The sequence below is a fragment of the Achroia grisella genome, unplaced genomic scaffold, assembly GCF_030625045.1.
Source record: "Achroia grisella isolate CSIRO2021 unplaced genomic scaffold, CSIRO_AGI_Agris_v1 utg512, whole genome shotgun sequence".
NCBI lineage: Eukaryota > Metazoa > Arthropoda > Insecta > Lepidoptera > Pyralidae > Achroia > Achroia grisella.
This window is the reverse complement of record NW_026712906.1, coordinates 4,200,926-4,224,446: the sequence shown is the minus strand read 5'-3', so window position 1 is coordinate 4,224,446 and position 23,521 is coordinate 4,200,926. Positions and strand designations below refer to the sequence as shown.

Genomic DNA, 23,521 nt, shown 5'->3' with positions numbered 1-23,521 from the left:
ATGAGATCTTACCATGTTTGGTAAGATCCCGTTATTTTTACAAACTATATATATGAATAATGACCGCATCAAATTTGAAACAGTATAAAGCTAGTTATATCTGAATACTCTGTGATTTGCTATATATTACTCTACAATATTAAAATTGAATACCACTAAAACAAACTGTTAGAACCAAAGTTGACGGAACTACCGATTTCGTTGCTTACAAAGTATCTTTTTAGACTAACCTCCTGAAACTGATTGTTAATTCTTGATGAGTTTGCCATATTGTAATAGTTGAACTGACTTCATCCTCATATACCTACATTGATTGAATATACTTTATTTGTAATATACATTGAAGATAAAGAAATAATATATTATAGAACACGCGAGTAAATACAATAAGCCGATAAGCTATTTTTACAAATGTATTTATAAATTATATAAATTTAATGTAATTTTTCAGTTTTCTGTATAATTCCAATAAAAGTATATTCTATCTGTTCATGTATCTATAATTACAACATTCTATAATGGCAATAAAACTGACAGTCCACTCGATGGAAAATGGTAGTAACCGTCGCCTGAATACACATGTTTACCGTGCGAGGAGTCTAACCTGCGACCATCGGAAGTATGGCGGTGTGCTAAATTGTTTGGCCGGCGCGGCGAGGCCATTAATCTATACATATAAATAAAATGGGAGTGTGTGTTTGTAATATTGATATAACCGTTTTTAACTACAATCATATGAATATAAATACATACATACACCAAAAAAACATTTTTTACAATTTTTGTCTGTCTGTCTGTTTGTTTGTTCCGGTTAATCTCTGAAATGGCTGGACCTATTTTTACGGGACTTTTTTTGGCAGGTAACTGATGTAATAAGGAGTAACAAGCTGCTTTTATTTTAGAAAAATAAAGTTAAATACCACGCGGACGAAGTCACGGGAACCGCTAGTACATAAATATATCACAACTAAAATTATATCACGGCTTGCTTTGTTGGTTTACTCGTAGACAACAACGCGATAGTTCATCTCCACGCTATCCACGTAGTAACCGTTGACATATGGGCTCGGCAATATCTCGGTTAGCTGAAAATATTACAATTAGAAATAGAATAATCTCTAGACCCGCTGGTCTATATGGACCCCCAGGTCTATGACAAACTGCAAGGGGTCTACGATAGCAGTCATCTTGTTGTTTTTACTTTGTTTTTAACACTAAACTTTACTACAGTTATAAATTTACAAATAATCAGTACCAAGTAAGAATAGGGGGTCTACCCATAACCGAAAAATATGGCAAGAGGTCTACGACACAAAAAAGTTTGGCAACCTCTGCTCTAGTCCAACTTTATATAAGCACTTTTAATAGTCACTTTGATTTTACGAAATGTAATCAAAAATATTTTTTTTTTATATATATATATAATTATTTGTTCATGACTATGGATACAAGTCCTTCAGCATTATTAGGCTTTGCGCAATAATTATGATTTAACAGATGTATTTAAATTTATTTAAAGGTTATTGCAGTATATACTTTGCTATGTTATTAAAAATTTTATACCCTTTCCCTATAAGACCTATTGACTTTTACTAAATAATACTCAGAAATAGCAAGGTTATGTTTAAAGCCAGTATTAATGTTATGAATGTGGCTGTTTTATGGAAATAAGTTCAGATTCTTGCATGTTTGATACATATTATTACATAGTATAAAACAAAGTCGCTGCAGTTGTCTGTCCGTCCCTATGTATGCTTAAATCTTTAAAACTACGCAACGGATTTTGAAGCGTGTATCACAGATAACATAATATTACATACAGATACCCCATCCCATACAAGAAAATGGTTCCTTCCTAACTCGGGCTATTCTTCGGGCTATTTTATTTCGCCACCGTAGCCGCTAGATGTCGCTAGATTTGAAGCAGTTCGGATTACTAGTGGGTGCTTAGTAACAAAGCATGAAAATAGATGGCAGTCAATTCAGCTACATGACATCTGTTTTGCAAAGATATGTATATAATAGATATGTAGGTTACTGTATCGTGTACCTCATTAGGGACGATTCAAGATTCAATGTAAATGTGTAGGTATAATATCGTTAGCCGACACTCTGCAGATATGGCTTATGTGCCAATGTATATACCTATTATGTTATGGTTTATTTTACATTCCATGCCTATTTTTTTGATATGTTGTAACGCGTCTGCGCTATACGTATAGCCTGATTTTGATACGTTTATACTCGTACGTATCAAAATCGGGCTATACGTTTTTTTATTTCAATCGTTATATGTATGAGACTGATTTTAGCTACAATTAATTTACTGGTATATACCTCATGTATTCTACGATGTACCCCTCTTTTACCTAATGAGAATTCCGCTATATCTTATATTGTTGGATCGTCATAAAAATAATTAAAATAAGTTGTAAGACTTGCGCTGCGTGCGGTATTCAACGACCAACTGCCGCCGGCCTCCCGTTACCCAACCGCTACCGGGGTATCCGTTGCTTAGCAACGAGCCAACAGCGCGAGGCTACCGGCGGGTGCGCCGCTATATATATATATCTACTTAGAGGTAGTGTATTACAATATATAAATTTTGTATCACAGTGTTAGTTGCCATATTTCTCCCATGATGAAAATTGATATGTATACTTGCCAGGTCTGAGGTAGGGTTGTTATCTATTTTTTATACCCCTAAGTCATAGGGGTGGCCTACCCCGAAAAAATATTTTTTTGTATTATGGACAATTTTTTTTTTATTTATAATGTTACATTGAAAATACATACACGCCTAAATTTTCACCCGTCTTTCACCAACCCCTATTTTTAATAGCGATATTCTTAAAAATATTATAAATGCTAAAGTAACTCAGTCTGTCTATTTGTCTCGCTTTCACGCCAAACATTCTGAATTACTCGTATATCTTTCAATATCTTTAGCGGTATAAACCAGGTTATGTACTACTACTAGTATTGTTAGTGAGGGATAAAGTTGATGAACAAAAATAAAACAATATTCGTATTAAAAATATATTCATCTAATATTTTTGGCATTATTTTTAAGTTTCTTCCAAATACAAGGGGTCTGACATGGGGTGTTATGTACCTACATTAAAAGATACTTTTTGAAATGTATGAAATGTATGTACCTACATTAAAAGATAATTTTTGACATGTATGAAATGTATGTACCTACATTAAAATATAATTTTTGAAATATATGAAATGTATGAAAGAAATGTATGTATGTACCTACATTAGAAGATAATTTTTGACATTTATGAAATGTATGTACCTACATTAAAATATAATTTTTGAAATGTATGAGATGTATGAAAAAAATGTAAGTACCTACATAAAAAGTTCATTTTTGAAATGTATGAAATGTATGAAAGAAATGTATGTACCTACATTAAAAGATAATTTTTGACATGTATGAAATGTATGAAAGAAATGTATGTACCTACATTAAAAGATAATTTTTGACATGTATGAAATGTATGAAAGAAATGTATGTACCTACATTAAAATATAATTTTTGAAATGTATGAAAGTAATGTATGTACCTACATTAAAATATAATTTTTGAAATGTATGCACCGTACAATAACAATACACGTTAAACATCATACCACAGAGTCATACGCAAGTTAAAAACAAACTGCTATGATATTAATGAGAAAGGAAAATCAACTTTATGGTATTCGAATTAGGATCAATTTCTCTCTTTTTTTTAAATACTAATTTAATCTTACCAGTTGCCAGTATTCGAAGACAACTACGATTCGTACTCGATATTTTAAATTATTATGTAATCGATTTTTCAGTACAAATGCAAATAACCAACGACACTAATAATGTACTACTATATTCCGTTCTTTGAAACGGAACACTGCTATAATACAAAATAATGAAAATTTACTGTTCACAACGACTCATTAAAAGCATCATCGAATAATGCGTAATAAAATCCTGTTATCGATTATTAAAAAAAATCGATAATACATGTATTTATTTATAATATGACAACACTTCATACATAAGTATTATTGGAAATATTATTACTTGCTTGTTCGGCTATTTTTAATTTATTTAAAAAATTTTTATATGTTTAATTTACAATAATAATATATTAAGTGCTTATTATTGGAAAATATAAAAAAGACATTTAATTAGGCCGATACAAATGACGACAATGCCATCTATGAAAGCATTTTGAAAACATTGAGCCCCATATTAGCACTGATTAAAGTGTAATTAAGTACTGGAACATAACAAAATGAGTAAATATATGAAAATTACTTTTCTAAACGCATTATTTCATTTTAACATGTATATATAACTTTTTAAAAATTGATTAAACATTTTTGAAAACACAGTTTTGTTTTTTAAAACGTTTGCAAAACTATGAAGAATTCCATCGATACCAATCACGCCATCTATATGCAACTTTTAGCAATAATAATGGCTACTTCCTCATTGAGTGCCACTGCGTGTATTAATAGATGGAGTGATTCAAGAGGAATGTTTATATATATAAATACATGTATACCCGTGCGAAGCGGGGGCGAGTAGCTAGTATATATATATAAACCGCATACGAAATGTAAATCCTTTGAAGAACAATGACCAACGAAGCTGCTTGCCTGCTTTTAAAGAATAGTACAATCAAATTGCATTATCATTTTATAGTTTTCTACTTATCTTCACGCCAGAAATATGGTACTTATAGTTATCATTTTATTATGACGTTGATCTCATCTGATCATGAAGATTATGGTTTTTGTTCACACCAACAGTTTTATACATCAAAGCTAAAAAGCAAAGTACCTACAGTTAATAATAATAATATCTCAGGACAATTCACACAGCGCCATCTAGTCCCAAGCTAAGCAGAGCTTATGTTATGGGTACTAGACAACTGATATCAATACATGGATACATATTTTCATGAATACAAATGTTTGTACCGTGCAAGGAGTCGAACCCACGGCCATCGGATAGTAAAGCGGTGTGCTAAACCACTAGAACACCGAGGCTGTCAAATCGATCATTTTATTATGACGTTGATCTCATCTGATCATCAAGATTATGGTTTTTGTTCACACCAACAGGTTTATCCATCACAGCTGCTGTATTTCAATAATCTATTCAATTCTACAATAAAATGTATATTATGTTCTAGAATAATAATCGGCCTTCCGACCTATTCCCAAACCTCTCTCTCTCTCTCTGCCCAGACCAAACCATCTTCTCCCCTTGCCTCACTCTTAGGAGTTAATCGTGGCGAATTCACAGGCAGCCATCATCTTTTCCAGTGGGGACTACGTTATGTCGAGTTGAGGTTACATTGCTAGCAACGATGCCACTAAACTATGAGCCAAAACCCAACGTAATATAGATAAAAACATTATTTATTAGTTATTGATTATATCTGAAAATGATTGAAAAAATTAATAAAAATATAACATTTCATTCATTTATATATATAAATCTTTCATTGCCTGTGACATTATTAAATTAATAAATTATTGATTATAATTATTAATTTCAACGGTACTTCATATTGCAGTTATACGATAACTTATAATATAAAACTAATATTTTTTCTAATTAATCAGGATGTATATCACTATTGGTACCATTGAAATGAAGTTGCCTTTTTGTGTAAAATGCCATTGCTATAGCAAAACACATGACCTTATACACAGATTAATTAATTATCATATTTTGTGCTATGTATTAGAGCAAATAAAAACTATTAACATTATTATTATAAAATAAAGTTCATAAAATTTCAAATAGTTTCTTGTAGGAATCAAAAGGATGCGAAATAAAATATATATATAATTTATCACAGTCATATTTAATTTATATAAAAAAACATATTTACAAAACTACACTTCAGTCAATCAAATTGTCCACAAGTATTGCTTACCAACTGAAATACTTATTTAAACATAATTTAACATAACATAACAGTAAACGCTGGCAAGCCAAGTTCACATTAAGCTTAGGATATTTAACATTCAATCATTATAGAGATTATTATAACATACGCCATTTATATATCTTCCATGAATTCAAACTCAAAATATACTACAATTACACCAGAAACTGTATTTAATAGTATTAGTCCACTATTTTGAAAATATATGAATATTAAAATCTATAAACGCAATGATATTTATTTCAGAACGTTGTTAATTAGAATTTGGACTTAAATAGTAGATGAAATACGTTATATATTTTTACACAGAGATTCAACAGAAATAAAGTCCCGACCCATAATAATGGGATCAACACAAGGCAATGATGACGTTACAATAGAAACAAAGAAATTATTGAAAATTGTTTGTTCGCGTCAACATACAATATTAGCCATATCTAAATCAAGTATTATAAAGAAACAAGTATAACTGTCATTGCGTTAAAAAGGTATAACAAGACAGCACTAACTTGGAATATGCATTTAAAGAACTTTCAACAAACTATTTGGCAATAACAACAATGTACGTGCCATATGCAAATGTTTTAATGGTGCGTTCCTGCAGTGCTGTTGAAAGTTTAAGCATGTGTTCAAAGTTTGAACAAACATTTGCAGGAGGACTGTGGACTGTTAGTGATGTGGACCAATAATCTCATTGCTAGCAATGTACCATATCAGGTTGAGCTCCACGTAATCCCTCTGACAACTATCGTGATACCACCATAGGCTATAGGCTAACTGACCAGACAGCGTATACCGTTAGCACAAACGAGTGTACCATTCCATTATCATATATAAAAATGCCATTTTCATCTTATCATCCGCCTCAGGTGCCCCGCCAGCGAATATTAACATCTTTGACTCCTCGGTGGTCTAGTGATTTAGCACACCGCTTTACTATCCGATGGTCGTGGGTTCGATTCCTCGCACGGTACAAACATTTGTATTCATGAGTATGATTGTTTGTATCGGTCTGGATGTTTTCTATGTATAATATGTATTTATTTACAAAAAAAATGTATCCATGTTGTTATATATAAGTTGTCTAGTACCCATAACACAAGCTCTGCTTAGCTTGGGATTAGATGGCGCTGTGTGAATTGTCCTGAGATATTATTATTATCTATAATAAAAACTAATACATACTTGCAATATATTTACCCGTGTCGGCATTTTAAGCTTACATCAAAGTGTTAAAAACTCAAATACTTGTAGAAGTGTGTAAGTCCAGAACTGTATATTTACATTATTGCTTGAGCCAACATAATATCCAAACTATATACATCACTATTACTATTATAACATTACTATTTTGCCGTATGAATAATTTATAATTAAAAATGTACATTTATTTAAATCCAAACTAAAAAATCATTAATTCATGTAGGACATTTTAGCGGCTTATGAAAGTAATTTTTTTTTATATTACAATTTTTTCCTTACCGTCCAGTTTATAACATGAAAGAAACCGGCACGAGTTTCTTATTCATTCTTCCTAGTGAAATGTCAACAAATTAAATATGGGGCGATAGAAACACAAAAATATAAAAATTAAGTTCTTTGAACTTTATATGGCAACATTTGTCTTCAAATATTTGAAGTTTCAATTTAGTAGCAACATTTTAGATCCCAGATTTGATTGTCCCCGGCTCCCTGCGCTAGGCTTGCATGAGTGCGTCATACAACGCACATATTGTGACCAGCGATCAGTCACGCGGCCGACTGCCTGTGTTTTCTCAAGCCAGACGTCAGGGACTGGGAAAGAGAGGACTTTGCAACAGGTGGGGAACAGAAATCCAGTCAAACAGTTGGTGTGTGGATATAACATATTTATGTCGTGGGCCCATAACCTTTTTCAGAGTAATAATTACATAGAAATATTTTTATTTTAATTTGTTTCCAATACGTTGATATATAAACTTATATATTAAACATAATCAAAATACTATTGTTTGACATGGAAAATCCATTATCTAAAGACGAACTTGGCAATATATAAAAGTTTTTTTTAGTAAAACTACATATTTTAAGTTTACTAAATAATTACCATCCGCAAATTTATGTATACGTCTTCTCATTTGTCTAAATATAAAAGTCAAAAACTTTACCCCATTCTAAATATTGTTACTAATAACAATATTCGTTAATTTAGAAGCGAAATAATTAGTTCTGCCTATCTACCTGGTGTCTGGCGTGAAGATAAATAGTTTAAATTTGTAATATTATAAAGTGGATAGGACTACCCGTATAAAACATATGTCTAGTGTAATGTACAATAAAATATAAGTGTTATTCTAGAATTATTTATTATATTCAACTTTTAACTATTTTTTAATATTGCACTATACAACAGTGGCAGTGGACAGTTTATTTATTTACTAGCTACTCGCCCCGGTTTCCCCCGGGTGTACATGTATTATACATATAAACCTTCCCTTAGAAACCCCTTTGTCTTTTAAAAAAACCGCCTCAAAATCCGTTGCGTAGTTTTAAAGATTTAAGCATACATAGGGACAGACAGCGACAGAGACTTTGTTTTATACTATGTAATGATTATATTATGACTACTAAAGTTATTTTCTTTTAACTTCCTGTAGATAATGATCATTTCTTCCTTATCCCATTTATTCGTGGCCGCCGTAATATGTTTTTCTCTTCCATTCATCCCTGTTCACAGTCATCGCGTTATTTACTTCCTTTCTTACCATATCATCTTTCACACAGTCCATCCATCTCTTTTTCGGCCTTCCTCTGCCCTTATAACTTGCGGTATATATATTCAACAATAATCCCAATGTGGAATGGAATATATACTTTAATAATCATCATTTGCATGACTTATAAATAAGCACTTGCGTTGTGGAATAATTATACATAAAGACTAGGTTTTAAGATATAGTTTGCATTATTTTTTTTTACTAAGAAGCGACTTTAAATCCTGGTACTTACTTTTTAACTATATTTTTAAAAACTATATATACTAATATACATAAAAGTACACATATTTACATGAGTTTCAAAAATAATATAGCATATATACGATTTATATTTATGTGTGAGTCAGCACCCTTGGTATATTATATCACAGATGTCATCACAGATATCATCATTACTCACCATGCTTGTGGACGTTTTCGCAGGTTCGATTTCCATCGGTGCATCTTCATCTTCGTCTAATACGCAACCTGGAATGAAATAAAAAGGTATCGTGAGAATTAATATGAACTAGTGGTACACAGCTAAGCAGAAGCAAAGAGCTAGCAGAGCTTATGTTATGGTACTAGACAACTGATATGTATACATAGACACATTTTTTTTTTTGTAAATATATACATAATAGACATAGAAAAAACCTAGGCCAATACAAACAATCATACTCATAAATAAATGTTTGTACCGTGCAAGGAATTGAATCCGAGACTCGGAATTAAGGCGGTGTGCCACCTCTAGACCACCGACGCCGTCAATTTGAAATTACATTTGAAGACCTATTTGCCTATGTTTGGTCAAATTATACGTTACTCCTTTCTCAGCACTGCCATGCAACCGCTTTCTGTTCTTCCCCAATTGTTAGCTGGTAGAGAATGCCATATGGCATTAAGCTCGTCAAATTGTACAATTTTATAAGTATAATAAAAGAATAGAATAGAATAGAAAATCCTTTATTTAAATAAACTTAATTTAAGCACTATTGAATAGTTACAGTTCGGAAAGCTGTCTCGTCACAAGAAGAATGAGCAAGAAACTTGCGTGTTGCTCTTTCAAATAATCGTTGTAACTTTATATTGTTTACAAAACAAAGAACCTACCTTTGTTAGGGTATGTCATCCAGAAATTTGATTTCAAGGTATACCAGATACCGGGTGGTATCCTCAATCTCTCGTCAGCGCTGACCGACGCCGCCAGGGTCTTGGCTGCGTCCACCAGCAGAGAAGCGCGCCACGAGGAGGCATAGATCAGTCGCATCGAGGACTGAGCCGCTGTTGAACACACGATTGGGTACAGGCATTGATGCCGGCGGAGGTTGTAGAATGAGATACCTGAAACGAGAAGCAGAAATATATATCATTACATATTATAAAACAAAGTCGCTGTCGCTGTCTGTCCGTCCCTATGTATGCTTAAATCTATAAAACTACGCAACGGATTTTGAAGCATTTTTTTTATAATAGATAGAGTGATTCAAGAGGAAGGTTTACATATATAATACATGTACACCCGTGCGAGAAGCTAGTATATTTATATATAAAAATTACGTGTCACGTTGTTTGTCCGCGATGGACTCCTAAACTACTGAACCGATTCCAAATTTGATTTGCACATTGTGTGCAATTTGATCCAACTTGAAAAATAAGGATAGCTTACATCTCAATTTATAGTCGCAATATTATTTTATTCAAGAACCTTAGCCACAGCAACGCGTGGCCGTGTCTGCTAGTATATATATATATATATATTTAGTTCACGTGTTTCATTTTGGATGGCCACGGTAGTCTAGCGGTTTCATACACCCTTTGTTCTGATAGTCGCGGGTTCGATTCCTCGCACGGTACAAACATTTGTATTCATGAGTATGATTGTTTGTATCGGTCTGAGCGTTTTCTAGGTATATAATGTATGTATTTACGAAAAAAATATCTAAGTATTTATATCAAGCATCTAGTACCCATAACACAAGCTCTGCTTACCGTGGGACTAGATGGCGCTGTGTGAATTGTCCTGAGATTAGTTCTTTTCATCATTATGTACATAGTATAAAATAAAGTAGCTGTCTCTGTCTCTCCGTCCCTATGTATGCTTAAATTTTTGAAACTACGCAACGGATTTTGAGGCGGTTTTTTTTAATAGATAGAGATTCTAGAGGAAAGTTTATATATATAATACATGTACACCCGTGCGAATCCGGGGCTAGTAGCTAGTTTATTATATTTAAACCGTCAACGATTATTCTCTGCACCATTTATTAATTTGACTGTTAGAAATTTCTTTTCAATTAGACTACAAATGAAACTGCTAAGCACAGCTAATAAATAATACCAGGAAATATTAATTGGTTAAATAATCTATATATACATATATAAAAATGAATTGCTGTTCGTTAGTCTCGCTAAAACTCGAGAATGGCTCAACCGATTTGGTTAATTTTAGTATTGAAATAGTCAAGTTCAGGAAAGGTTTTGAAAGATGATAAAATATGAAGAAATTACATGGAGAGTAGAAATAACAATTTTATTTTCCCATACAAACTGTCAAATATAGTGCGTTCAGAAGCGGGGTGTCAAATAGTGTGTTCAGAATTTTATTCTGAGGCGCAACGGAGTCGCGGGGTCAGCTGTAATAGGTTATCATATCATACCTAACAAAAATATTTGTTTGTCCGAATGAAGAATAATAGATTCCAACTATAAATAAGTAACTATATCGTAGCCACTATAAATACGCACGGATACAACTCGAAACGAGTACAACATAGTTCCTTGTTTGTTTGTAAAAACCAATTAACCAGTAGTGGTCAGGTCAAGAGATAATTTGTCTATAAAAATGTCTGTTTTTCTTATGTTATCGGCGTTGCTATGCGTTGTAGCGCCCATTTTACGTTTATTTTATCACTTTCTTTGATATTAGAGTTAAGTTGTAAAACAGGAAGACGTCTCTTTAAGTCACTCATTCGAAATGGAGGGTCAAATATTTTTTTTTATAGTTTAAGGAGGTGTGCCTTTTAGGGTTAGGTTTATGACCTACTTTGTTGAGGACCTGGGAGCTTGTAATGATACAGCCGAGAGTTAAAATATAAGTGTGTTGCTACAATAGCGTAGGAGACAAACGAGCTTGCGGATCACCTGTGCAACACCACGGAAATTGCACTGCCGGCCTTGTAAGAAAAGGTCTTTTCTTGAAGTATTAACTACAATACTTAATATCCTTAAAAAAGTTCATACTCGACAGTCGCCCCTAAAAATTAATTCAGATATAGGGTGTTTTGTAGAGGTAAGTTTTTTTCGGACTACTCTAATGCTGTACTCTAATGCGGCCGCAGCTGGCCTTTACAGTTTCACCGGATGATAGGGGGCGAGTGCAGATGGCACTCCAAACCAAGGAAGGACATATACGAAATATACTGTAGCCTTCGCAAGTTCTAAACATGTTACTTGTCGGTTCCTATTTTATTATTAGTAGTAACTAGCCATCGAAAGTAATAATTGGTATATGAGAACTAGCCAAGTCAGATCTTAGGCTACAGTATATTATCCTAAGTTATAAGAAGACAGACCACTGAACTTGGCACCCATTTAGATCTCACTTCTTTTGTCGTTGAAATCAACAATCAAGGCATATATCATAATATTGAACTCGGCTATCACTTCACATTTGTTTTTGATGGGTATTTGTATTCATGACTATGATTGTTTGTATCGGTCTGGGTGTTTTCTATGTATATTATGTATGTTTAAAAAAAATTATTTTATATTAGTTGTCTAGTACCCACAAGCCTTGCTTACCGTGGGACTAAAGTTACTAGTGCTGTCTTAATTGTTCAGGATTATTTATATATTTAATTACCTTGTGGTTTCCTATTGATGTAAAACTGCAGCGTGCCCTGCCACATGTCCACCATCACGCCGACGATGGTCCCGCGACAGAAGCCCGCGCAGTCCTGGGCCGTCATGGCGTTGTGTCGGACGGCGCCCCTGTATGACAGCCCGTACGACTCGGAATCTTGTCCCAGTAAGGATGTGAATTCAAACTGCGAATTCGACACGCTGACTTTGCTGGTGCCGACGCCTACCATCTGTAATGGTGGTCATGACATTTACATCTTATCATCCTAATCTGGTACCCCGCCAGCGTAAACCGTTAGCGTGCGCGAGTGCATAATTCAATTATATATACATACTAGCTGTCCCGGAAAACGTTGTTTTGCCTTAAAATTAAAATAATAAATTTAGGGGTGGACTACCCCTAACATTTAGGGGGATGAAAAATAGATGTTGGCCGATTCTCAGACCTACTCAATACGCTCACAAAATTTCATGAGAATCGGTCAAGCCGATTCGGAGGAGTATGGGAACGAAAACTGTGACACGAGAATTTTATATATAAGATAAATAAATTGGAATGTCTGTTTGTAATACTGAAATAACCATTTTTCACTACTTGCATATGAATATAAGTATGGTACATACACCAAAATAACATTTTTATAATTTTTGTCTGTCTGTTTGTTCCGGCTAATCTCTCAAATGGCTGGATCGATTTTGACGAGACTTTTTTTGGTAGGTAGGTGATATAATAAGGAGTAACTTAGGCTACTTTTTTTTACAAAAATAAAGTTAAATTCCCCGCGGACGAAGTCGCGGGAGCAGCCAATTAGTCATAAAATAGCATAATACATTTAATTCGTGCTTGCTTCGTATTGTAATTTGTGTAATTAGTAATTAGTATTATCATTTAAAACAATGTCAGACTAAAGTCAAAGTGTAATATATAAGAGTTGATAAAATAAAAACAATGACCCACATCTACTCCATCTCCTTATTAATTATAATAATACTTAATATTAATATGGTAAATCTAATCTAACAAACCTACTTTAGCTATTGAAATGTGTCACTAAGGCATCAAGCCTTAACCTGTAATTTCACTGACTTATAATAATAATAATCTCATTACTATTAATATTATAAATACGACGGTTTGTGAGTTTGGATGGATGTTTGTTACTCGTTCACGTAAAAACTACTGAACTGATTTTAATTACTTTATAGTAATATAGGTTATACATCAGAATAAGATATAGGCTATAAATTTCACGCGGGCACAGCTAGTCATATATATGCGTCTCAAATAAGAAACTGTTACATCTGTAATTATAATAAAATTAAGATTTATTAATCTAGACAAAACGGTCTATAAACTCAGAGGGACAAAAAGTAAATATAACTTTTATTTGACTGAACACTATTTTAGTCTTCAATAATTTTTATTATAAAAGTAATAGACTAATATAACTTTTTTTATATGCCTACTAGCTGTGCCCGCGATTTCGTTCGCAAGGAATAGAGGAAGAATGAGGAATTTCCATTTCATCCCCTATTTTATTTTACCCCCTTATGGGTAATATTTGTACAAACCTTGAATGTCATATTTATAGTCAAATGCTTAAAAAATAAGAATCAAGGTTTTAGTTTTAAAAATAACGATACTTCCATAGAACATTTCATCTTCCCATTCAACACCTTAGAACCCCTTCTTCGCATTAAAAATATCCTTTCTCAGGGTCTAAACTATCTGTATACCAAATTTTATTTAAATCGGTGCCTTAGTTTTATCTCGAAAACAAGACAGAGGCAGACAGACAGACAGTTACTTTCGCATTTATAATATTAGTAAGGAGTAAAGAAGTAAGGATAATATACTTATGTTGACATCAGCAGCCATTAGTCAAATAAATATATTTTTAATGTAATTAGTTTCGTAGCTTTGCCATTTTTAAATAATAATATTCCGTCTTTTGATTGTCAAAGTTGTCTATTAATGGCAGTAGAATTTTAGTGAATTAAAACCCTTTATTTCGTAATATGCGGTTTTCTCTTATCATTATTAATTAAATTTCATTGCCACTAAGTATAAAATAATATATATAATTAAATAATTATATGTACATTTTTTTATACTTAGTGGCAATGACCAATGCTTCATTGCCACTATCTAAGTCTATAAACAAAAAAAAAACTTATACTTAATTAATTAATTATATATGCCCATATGATGGTACAGAATTAAATAATTAAATACTCACAATATCTGTGCCATAGGTCTCAGTCAGCATTTTCACCTCCCAGTAATAATGATGGTTGTGTGAGAACGGCATGTCCCCTCTCACGGCGGCTGTGCCCGAACTGTAGAACGGATGGAATGTGACTTGCTTTTGATCATCGCTGACGACCACTCGACTCGTACTTCTCTCTGCAGCCTCCTGCCACTTCCATTCACTTTCTAATATAACATTCAACAACACTATATATTGAGTCTGCTCATGACTATAGCTAGAGTAACTTAGCTGAGCTGAGTATTAAGCAAAAAAAGTTAATAATTACATAGCATAAAACAAAGTCGCTGTCGCTGTCTGTGTGTCCCTATGTATGCTTAAATCTTAAAAACTACACAAAGGATTTTGAAGCGGTTTTTTTTAAATAGATAGAGTGATTCAAGGGGAAGGTTTATATGTATAATACATGTACACCCGTGTGAAAATGGGGCGAGTAGTGGACTAATAACCCCATTGCTAACAATGTACTATACCAGGTAGACCTCCATGAAGCTCCCCTGGAAAACATCATGGTAAATTGCCATTTGCCAAGATGGCTAAATGACCTCACTACATGCTGATTTTGTCATCCTCCAGATTTAGCACAGGTGGATGGATTATTTCATTATCATAATGTGATATGGTAGTCAAATTAAACAAAATAATAGAAATCCATTAAGTAAAACTAAATGTTGCTCATAAGAATAGGCTAGAATGGTCAGTTGTTCTCTCCTCAGATATATTTTATATATACATCTATACTACATCTTCATTTTACAACTTTTGTCTGTTTGTTCCCGCTAATCTCTGAAATGGCTGGACCAATTTTGATGGGACTTTTATTGGCAGGTAGCTGACGTAATAAGGAGTAACTTAGGCTATTTTATTTTAGAAAAATAAAGTTAAATTCCATGTGGATGAAGTCGCAGGTACAGCAAGTTGACACTAAAATATTTTAAATTGCATATTGCACCAATCTCTTTTTCTATGAATAGGCTTGATAATATGCCAAGTTTCTAAAGATAAACATTAAATTAGATTTTAGACTTGGCTAGGATTATGTGTAGATACCATCTGTGAGGCATTTTAAAATGATTTCAACTCTTTTTGTATTGGGGATACCAAAGTATTAAAATAAAAGATACAATATATTTAAGTTATGTTTATTCTGAGGAAATCTATGAATAATAAATGAATATTTGGGGTTTCAACTTTAAAAATAAAATACTTAAATAAAAAAAAATTATAATAATGATACATTTTTGTTTAACATTGAGAATTCAGATTCATTTAATAAAAATCAATAACTCCAGAAAGCATTAACTCATTTTGTCTATAAGTGTAATATAATACATGAACATAAATTAGAAACCTATACGAAAAATTAAAATTCAGAACTATTGTTAGACGTTTAAACAAACAGTGATCAGCTGTTGAAATGAAGTGTCATTGAACTTCGACATCTATGGTGGACGATTGGATTGATATAGCGAAATGATTCTAACTGATATTTGCTATAATCAAATAATTACGTACCGTCATTGTCTTCACCACATGAACATACATTCAATTGTTTCCATACAAGAGGGCCACGTTTACTCCAACATTCACAATATGGTTTTGAGTGGCGCATTACTCCTAAATTTTGTTTTGATCCAGGTCTATTAAACATTTTGTCACTTATTAAAACTCTTTACGAACACAAAAGATGCATTAGCCACAAGTCTAGAACTTAGTACACAGAAATTAAATTATATCATAACGCAGAAAACAAAGTAACACGGAAAAATATAAACACAAATAAGCGTTGAGTTTAGAAAAGTATAGAATGCAACTGAAATTAGTTACAGAAGTTTCGTATTTTATATATCTGTGGTAGGTATATAATACGCAGTGTACTGTCTGAAGTTGTTTGTTTTCCATTCCCAACAAGGTTGCCAAGTTGCCAACCTAAAACATTTAATCTAGTATGAAAAAAACAGATGATAAAATTTATATATAATCTCAATTTGGCTCCATAATGTCTAGTCCAATTTTCCATGAAAACGATTCTGGCTCTTTAGAATCGTATGGTTTTGACCATAAACTTAGTAGATCACTATGGATGAAACTACAAAACATTATTGATTATTGCGAATTTGTATGTTGGCATTCCTGCCTGTTTTGATTTTCTATTCGCGCGCATACTACCCCGCCCACAAATTACAAATGGCTGTCAAGTACAGTCCAATATCAATAAATTTCTTTGAAAATTTGTAATGTGTATAAATATTTTTAAATGTAATATTTTAATTGTATAGACGGTGAAGTATAAAGAAACATTCATATATTATAATCATTAAGTTGTGTGTATTTTGTAAGTTGTAATAATAATTTTGGCGTTAATGGTGAAAATAAAAAGATTTTATAAAAAATTGAAGTTACTTAAAATAATTTGCTAGTAAGTTTTTATTTATTTATTATAAGATAAAGACACAGTATTTTTCTGTATGTTGCACTATATTATTTGTAATTTACTTGTTCTGTTTATTGGGTATAAATAATAAATATACATATGTTATAAAAAAATAGTAAATAAACTTTATATAGACTAGTTTAAATTATAACGAAATATATATACCTAATAGATATTTCAAATATTCCCTCAATTTTTTCCATAATCCAATTATCAACTATATTTATATAGTAATATTTCATGCTCTAAATATTATTAAAAAATAATATTTCTATTTTAATGAAATTGATTATTTACAAATTCTGATTTTGATATTAGTATTATGTTTTATTTTTATTATTGCTTATAAAAGTTTTTTATGTACAATTGACCGAATTCAGCATCTGCACATTTATTTGTTAGCATCTAACAAAAAACTTTCTTTGTTCTGTTTGTAGAGAATAACTAATTAGTAATGGTTTTCAACAAACATTGGACACACTAGTTGGAGGCAGTGCCCTGTGGCAAGTTTACAATTGACGGCCCAGTGTACAAGCTCCGATGCATTTCTGGATAGATAAACGCAGCCAGTGCGCCTACACCGGTCGTCACCGTGTACCATCTTCACTCTCTGCTGGTAATTAACTTTTTATTTTCTCCATAACAAGTATAGAAGTAGAAAAATCCATAATGGAAATAAGTTATATATTTAAGTATTATAGTTCTCATAATTTTAGTTTAAAAAATTGGTGTAGAATAATTTATATTTATATTATTATTACATATGTATCTTAGTTTATAAGGTATTTATGATATAGGTTATTAGTAGCCTGAAATTAATAAATAATATGTGGTCCATTGTTACCAATGAAAAATAAAATGTTTTCTCTTAGTTTTGTATTATTACTGTCTTTAAAGTATCTGTAAAGGACCAAAAATGTGTGTGTCATATGGGACACAGTTACCTAGTCTGTCTTATGTCACAATCTTCAGATGTGTTAGCAACTTCTTCATTCAAGTGGAATTTAACATTTCTTCTATTCAAAAAAAATTTAGAAATTAAACTATCCATCAGTTACTTTTTATAACAATGTGAGTAAGTTATGTCAAAACCTTTTCAGTCATTCCAGAGATTAACAAGAACAAACAGTTTGTTCGTGCTAATCTGAGATAGCAGACATTCAATACAAACTGATCTGTAGCATTTGTTTTAACGGCAGCGGCATACAGATTACCCGAATACGAATATCGGAGTTCAATGCATTCGGGCACCTAACGACTAAGCGAGTGTGTGTTACCATTCTAACGCATGTTTTGCGCAGGCGCAGGGAGGCCGCGCACGCGCGCGTGCGGCGGCGGCGCGGGCCCGGCGGGCGCGGGCCGCAAGCCCATGGCGGCGCCGGTGCATCGGTTCGCGGCCGTCGACTGCCCGCCGCGCCGCCCGCACCGCGCCCGCGCCAGGTATGTATGTCAGCACCCTAACGGATGCACTCCGCAGCCGTCGACTGCCCGCCGCGCCGCCCGCACCGCGCCCGCGCCAGGTATGTATGTCAGCACCCTAACGGATGTACTCCGCAGCCGTCGACTGCCCGCCGCGCCGCCCGCACCGCGCCCGCGCCAGGTATGTATGTCAGCACCCTAACGGATGCACTCCGCAGCCGTCGACTGCCCGCCGCGCCGCCCGCACCGCGCCCGCGCCAGGTATGTATGTCAGCACCCTAACGGATGCACTCCGCAGCCGTCGACTGCCCGCCGCGCCGCCCGCACCGCGCCCGCGCCAGGTATGTATGTCAGCACCCTAACGGATGCACTCCGCAGCCGCAGGGCGGGCGCCGGTGCACCGGTTCGCGGCCGTTGACTACCCATAGACTACGGTAACCGTTTAGGATCAGATGAGCCATATGCCTGTTTCCCACCATCGTAGTATGAAAAAAGAAACTAGCTGTCAAATATATGTATTATTCACAAAAAGAATAACTATGAGTCATAACCATTCTATTTTTCTATGCCGTCATTCTTTAGCATCTGACTAGTGCTATGGCGAGCACAAAATGCAATATTAGTAGAAACAAAGAAAACACCTTACAAAATTATATGACTATTATCAGGTTAAATACTATAGTATTTAACCTAATAATAGTCTAAAATCCTTCTTTTATCACAGGCTCCAAATAAACAAAACTATTAATAATAATTTATACAATGTAGGCCTCCACCGATGCCTCCTGTTCACACCTCGCGGCGCCAACACGATGAACCGAGCCTCTATGTAGAGATACCACCCGAGCCCCCGCAGCCGACCATCGCCAGCCTGGCGGCGGCTCGCAGCGTCACACCTGATACTCTACTGCGGACTGCGGCGCTCGGACTCCATCACTCGCCCATGATGGCTCCACATCTCAAGTTTGGGATGCTCGTCTCGTTTGCATTGGCTACTGTCTTCCTAGCTGGTGCTAAGTACTATTTTGATCGACAGGTGAGTGTTTTATTATTTTTTCCATGGTATCCATGTCCTGAATTTTACAAATGTATTTTGAAATTTGAATGTACTGTTACTTTTTCTTCCAATATGATCATTATGAAGTATAAATTTTGTTTATAGGCCATAAAAATTTTAAAGGAGTCCTTTAGTTGTTAATAGTTTAGTTTTTCATTATCCATTTTACTCATCTGCTCACTGGGAAGTGGAGAAAAGAGCTTTAAGAAGGGGGCCAGCAGGTCCCTAAATTTCTACAGGATAATGAACCCCGAGCCTTTGCTACATTATTACCGTGAGCATTATTTAGGGTAATTTGCATATCGATATATTAATTTTTTTATAATGGCGCGTTTACACTTGCGTAGATAACGCGGGAGCGCGTAGGCGCGGGCGCGGGCGGCGGCGCGAGCAGCGGCGAGGTGGGCGTGGTGTGCGCGACTGTAGCGTGCGTGTGCGGCGTCGGCTGTGCGCTGTCGCTGCGACGAGCGCGCCCCTCGCCCCCCGCGCGTCCCCCTGATCGCGTCTCCTCCACCGCGCAACGCGACCGCCCGGTGAGTATACACGCGCCCGGTCTGTACATACACATCTACCCGGTGAGTACACAGTACACACCCGCCCAGGAGTACGCACCCGCCCGATGAGTACGCACCCGCCCGATGAGTACGCACCCGCCCGATGAGTACGCACCCGCCCGGTGAGTGTACACCTGTCCGGTTAGTACACACTAAGCCTGCGTCTACTGAAGTGCGCACCCACACTCTTTATACACATGATGGTGGTGTATGTATTCACTGTCAGCTATCACTACAACATCTCGCTACACATATAACAATTGTTTAAATCACATCTCTTATGTGCTATATAGACAAAATTTATATTAATAATACCTCTGAACAATTTACACAACGCTTACTAGTCACAAAGTAAGCATAGGATATGTTATAGGTGCTAAACCACTAGACTACGGAGCCGTCAATATTTTATAAATAAAATGTAAACTTTCAGCCTCCCCCGTCGGAGCCGTCGGACGACATCTCGCTGGCGACGCTGCTGGGCCCGGAGCGCGCGGCGAGCACATCGGGCGGGGCTGATGGCGAGGCGCCGCCGCCGTACAACATCGCGGTGCTGATGCCGGCGCGCGGCTCCCCGCCGCCGCCCGCCTACAGCGCGCTCAGCTAGCTGCCGCCGCCCGCAGAGGAGTTCATCATCTAGGAGGCGCGCGGGCCGCCTCCACACGGTCAGTCGATCTCCTCCTACTCTAATGGACACTGGTAGTGATATACGTGTAACTATTTATGCCGGCGACTGTACTTCGACGAATGTATAAAATTTGGAACTACTTAGTGCTAGTTATATATCAATCGATGACAAAATATGAGTAAAAATTCAAATTAAGAACGTCTAGTTAAAGTAATATGGCGTTTATACTAACCCACCTAGAATGAAATTTAATAAAAATTCAAATTTAGAACGCCGAGTAGTATGGTCACATACGCTCGGTCAACCGACAGATCATTCCAATGCGAATCCAATATGTCCGATTGGTACATTTGATTGCTGCATCGCTCAAGTGAGCGAAGAAAATACACAATACAATGAAAAAAATGTAAATTTTAAAAACTATACACGATTTGTTGGATTTTGTCTGATAAAAGTCTTACAAGCCTTGCAAGCAACGGGGCAGATTTGTATGTATTCCAGTGACGCTTAGAACTGAACAAGTGTTGGTATATTCGGAACTCTTCCAAATTTAAATAATTGGTATGTACTATTTAAAAGAAAATTATGAGAGAAATGAATTATAAATTGTGGACCATAGCGGTATTATGTTCTTAATTTAAAATAATATTGTAATTTGGCGCCAATATATTGATTCGACATGACCGCTGTGTGCAAGCGAGATGGAAATTGGTGTACGTTATAACGGTGAATGAGATGGCAAACAACTAGTAACTCTGTACTTACTCTACGTCAATGCTCTTGTTTGGCATCTCTGCCACATAGTTTTTTACTCCACTAAGTGAAGTCAGTTGAAAGATGTAAAATAAATTAGCTTCAATTCTATATTCAAAGCGTACTCTAATCTGGTTTAAGTTTATTTGCTTATTTTAATGTACTTATAAATCGAAGCACTTAATATTATTTAAGTTTATGCAAAAATGTATTTTTTAATGATGTGCTTAAACGGGTAAGGGTGCCTGGTATGTACAGGGAATTGAATGCGTTCAGAGATCTTCCGAATTTGACTAATGAGATATTTGGTCCCAATGGTATACTTAAAAGAAAATTGTGAGAGAAACATGCAATGTAAACTTGGCCATTGTGGTACCAGTGTTGTATTCCGACTGATAAGTAATTATTATATTTTTAAATATTTAGTACTGACTTTGTCTGGTTTTTTAACTAAAAGATAATGTATTAAATAATTTCAAATTATCTTTTTTCATGTAAGTCTCTTACAGACTCTTATGATATGTCAGTTCGTAATGATTTCGAGATTGGGTACTAGACAACTGATATAAATACTCATGTATACAAATTTGTACCGTGCGAGTAATCGAACACGCGATCATGGAAGTAGAGAGACTAGACCACCGATCAGTCTCTTTTCTTTAACGCATTGCAGTACTTTTTCCATTTCTTAGTTATTTTTAAACTTTCGTGTTTAATATACATTATTTATATTATTAACCAGGTCTTAACACGAATATTTTATGGCAAATAAAGGTATTTAATACCTTTTTCATTTCTTATTTTATCTTACCATCTACTTCTTTCATTTCCTTCTCCAACACCACATTTCAAAATCTTCCAGTGTGTTCCTTTCATTTTGAGTCAATGTCCACGTTTAATAGACATATAAATCTATACACCAGATGTAAGTCTTGATATCTCGTTTCCGATAGGTCTGTGTTTTTGCGTCATCACTACTTAATTATATGTATAAAAATAATTTATCAGTCGGAATACATTTTGATGGTGATTGTATCATAAAATAAAATTTAGATATTTATGTTATAAGAAAGACTTAGATAGAATACTTCAGCAATGGTGCCGATTTTGATAAGTATGATATTAAAGAAAGTAAAAATCATACATCAACAACGAGAGGGTATTAAAATGTAACTTTTTAGAGGAGATTGAACATAGTCAACGAGAGGGAATTCTCGTTAAATGAAATTTAACTTTTTAAATTACCCGTCATGTTACCTAACTATCCAACTGTATTATGTATAAAAAAAGTACTACTTGTGCCTATACTTGTAATATTTCTGTCAACACTCGAAACCCTTCTGTTAGTACCCCTCCACATAACATAGATTTAAGTTCAGTGTAAAGTTAGTCCACATTACGACTCCGCGTCGAATGCACGCGTTACTAATAAGCCATGTAGCATATTATCAAATAAACTTACAAAAAATAGTGCAATTCGACGACATCGGTGGTCTAGCGGTCTAGCACACCGCTTTACGACCGATGGTCGCGGGTTCGATTCCTCGCACGGCACAAACATTTGTATTCATGAGTACGATTGTTTGTATCGGTCTGGGTGTTTTCTATGTATAATATGTATGTATTTACAGAAAAAAAATCTATGTATATGTATCAGTTATCTAGTACCCATAACACAAGCTTCAGCTAGCTTAACATGGGTCTAGATGGCGCTGAATGAATTGTCCTGAGATTATTATTATTAATTATTTCACCGCTATACTCGCTACCTACATTCTAGAATAAAGAAATTTCGTAGCGACGCCTCATCACATATATAACGCTACAGTGGTGAGGTTTTAACCACCG

The 23,521-nt window shown here is 34.7% G+C and overlaps 2 protein-coding genes across 2 annotated transcripts; one reads left to right on the top strand and one right to left on the bottom strand.

The window, feature by feature from the left end:
* Positions 1-925: 925 nt before the first annotated feature.
* LOC131846704 (SPRY domain-containing SOCS box protein 3-like) lies at positions 926-16,674 on the bottom strand. Its single transcript, XM_059196076.1, has 6 exons — positions 16,344-16,674; positions 14,799-14,995; positions 12,560-12,788; positions 9,808-10,038; positions 9,116-9,183; positions 926-1,085 (listed from the first exon to the last, which is right to left on the bottom strand). The coding sequence occupies exons 1-6, from the start codon at positions 16,477-16,479 to the stop codon at positions 999-1,001; spliced, it is 948 nt and encodes a 315-aa protein (XP_059052059.1). The 5' UTR covers positions 16,480-16,674; the 3' UTR covers positions 926-998.
* Positions 16,675-17,802: 1,128 nt separating this feature from the next.
* LOC131846786 (uncharacterized) lies at positions 17,803-23,288 on the top strand. Its single transcript, XM_059196183.1, has 5 exons — positions 17,803-17,878; positions 18,570-18,707; positions 19,449-19,717; positions 20,086-20,271; positions 20,726-23,288. Exons 1-5 carry the CDS (start codon positions 17,803-17,805, stop codon positions 20,897-20,899), a joined length of 843 nt encoding a protein of 280 aa, XP_059052166.1. The 3' UTR covers positions 20,900-23,288.
* The last annotated feature ends 233 nt before the right edge of the window (positions 23,289-23,521 follow it).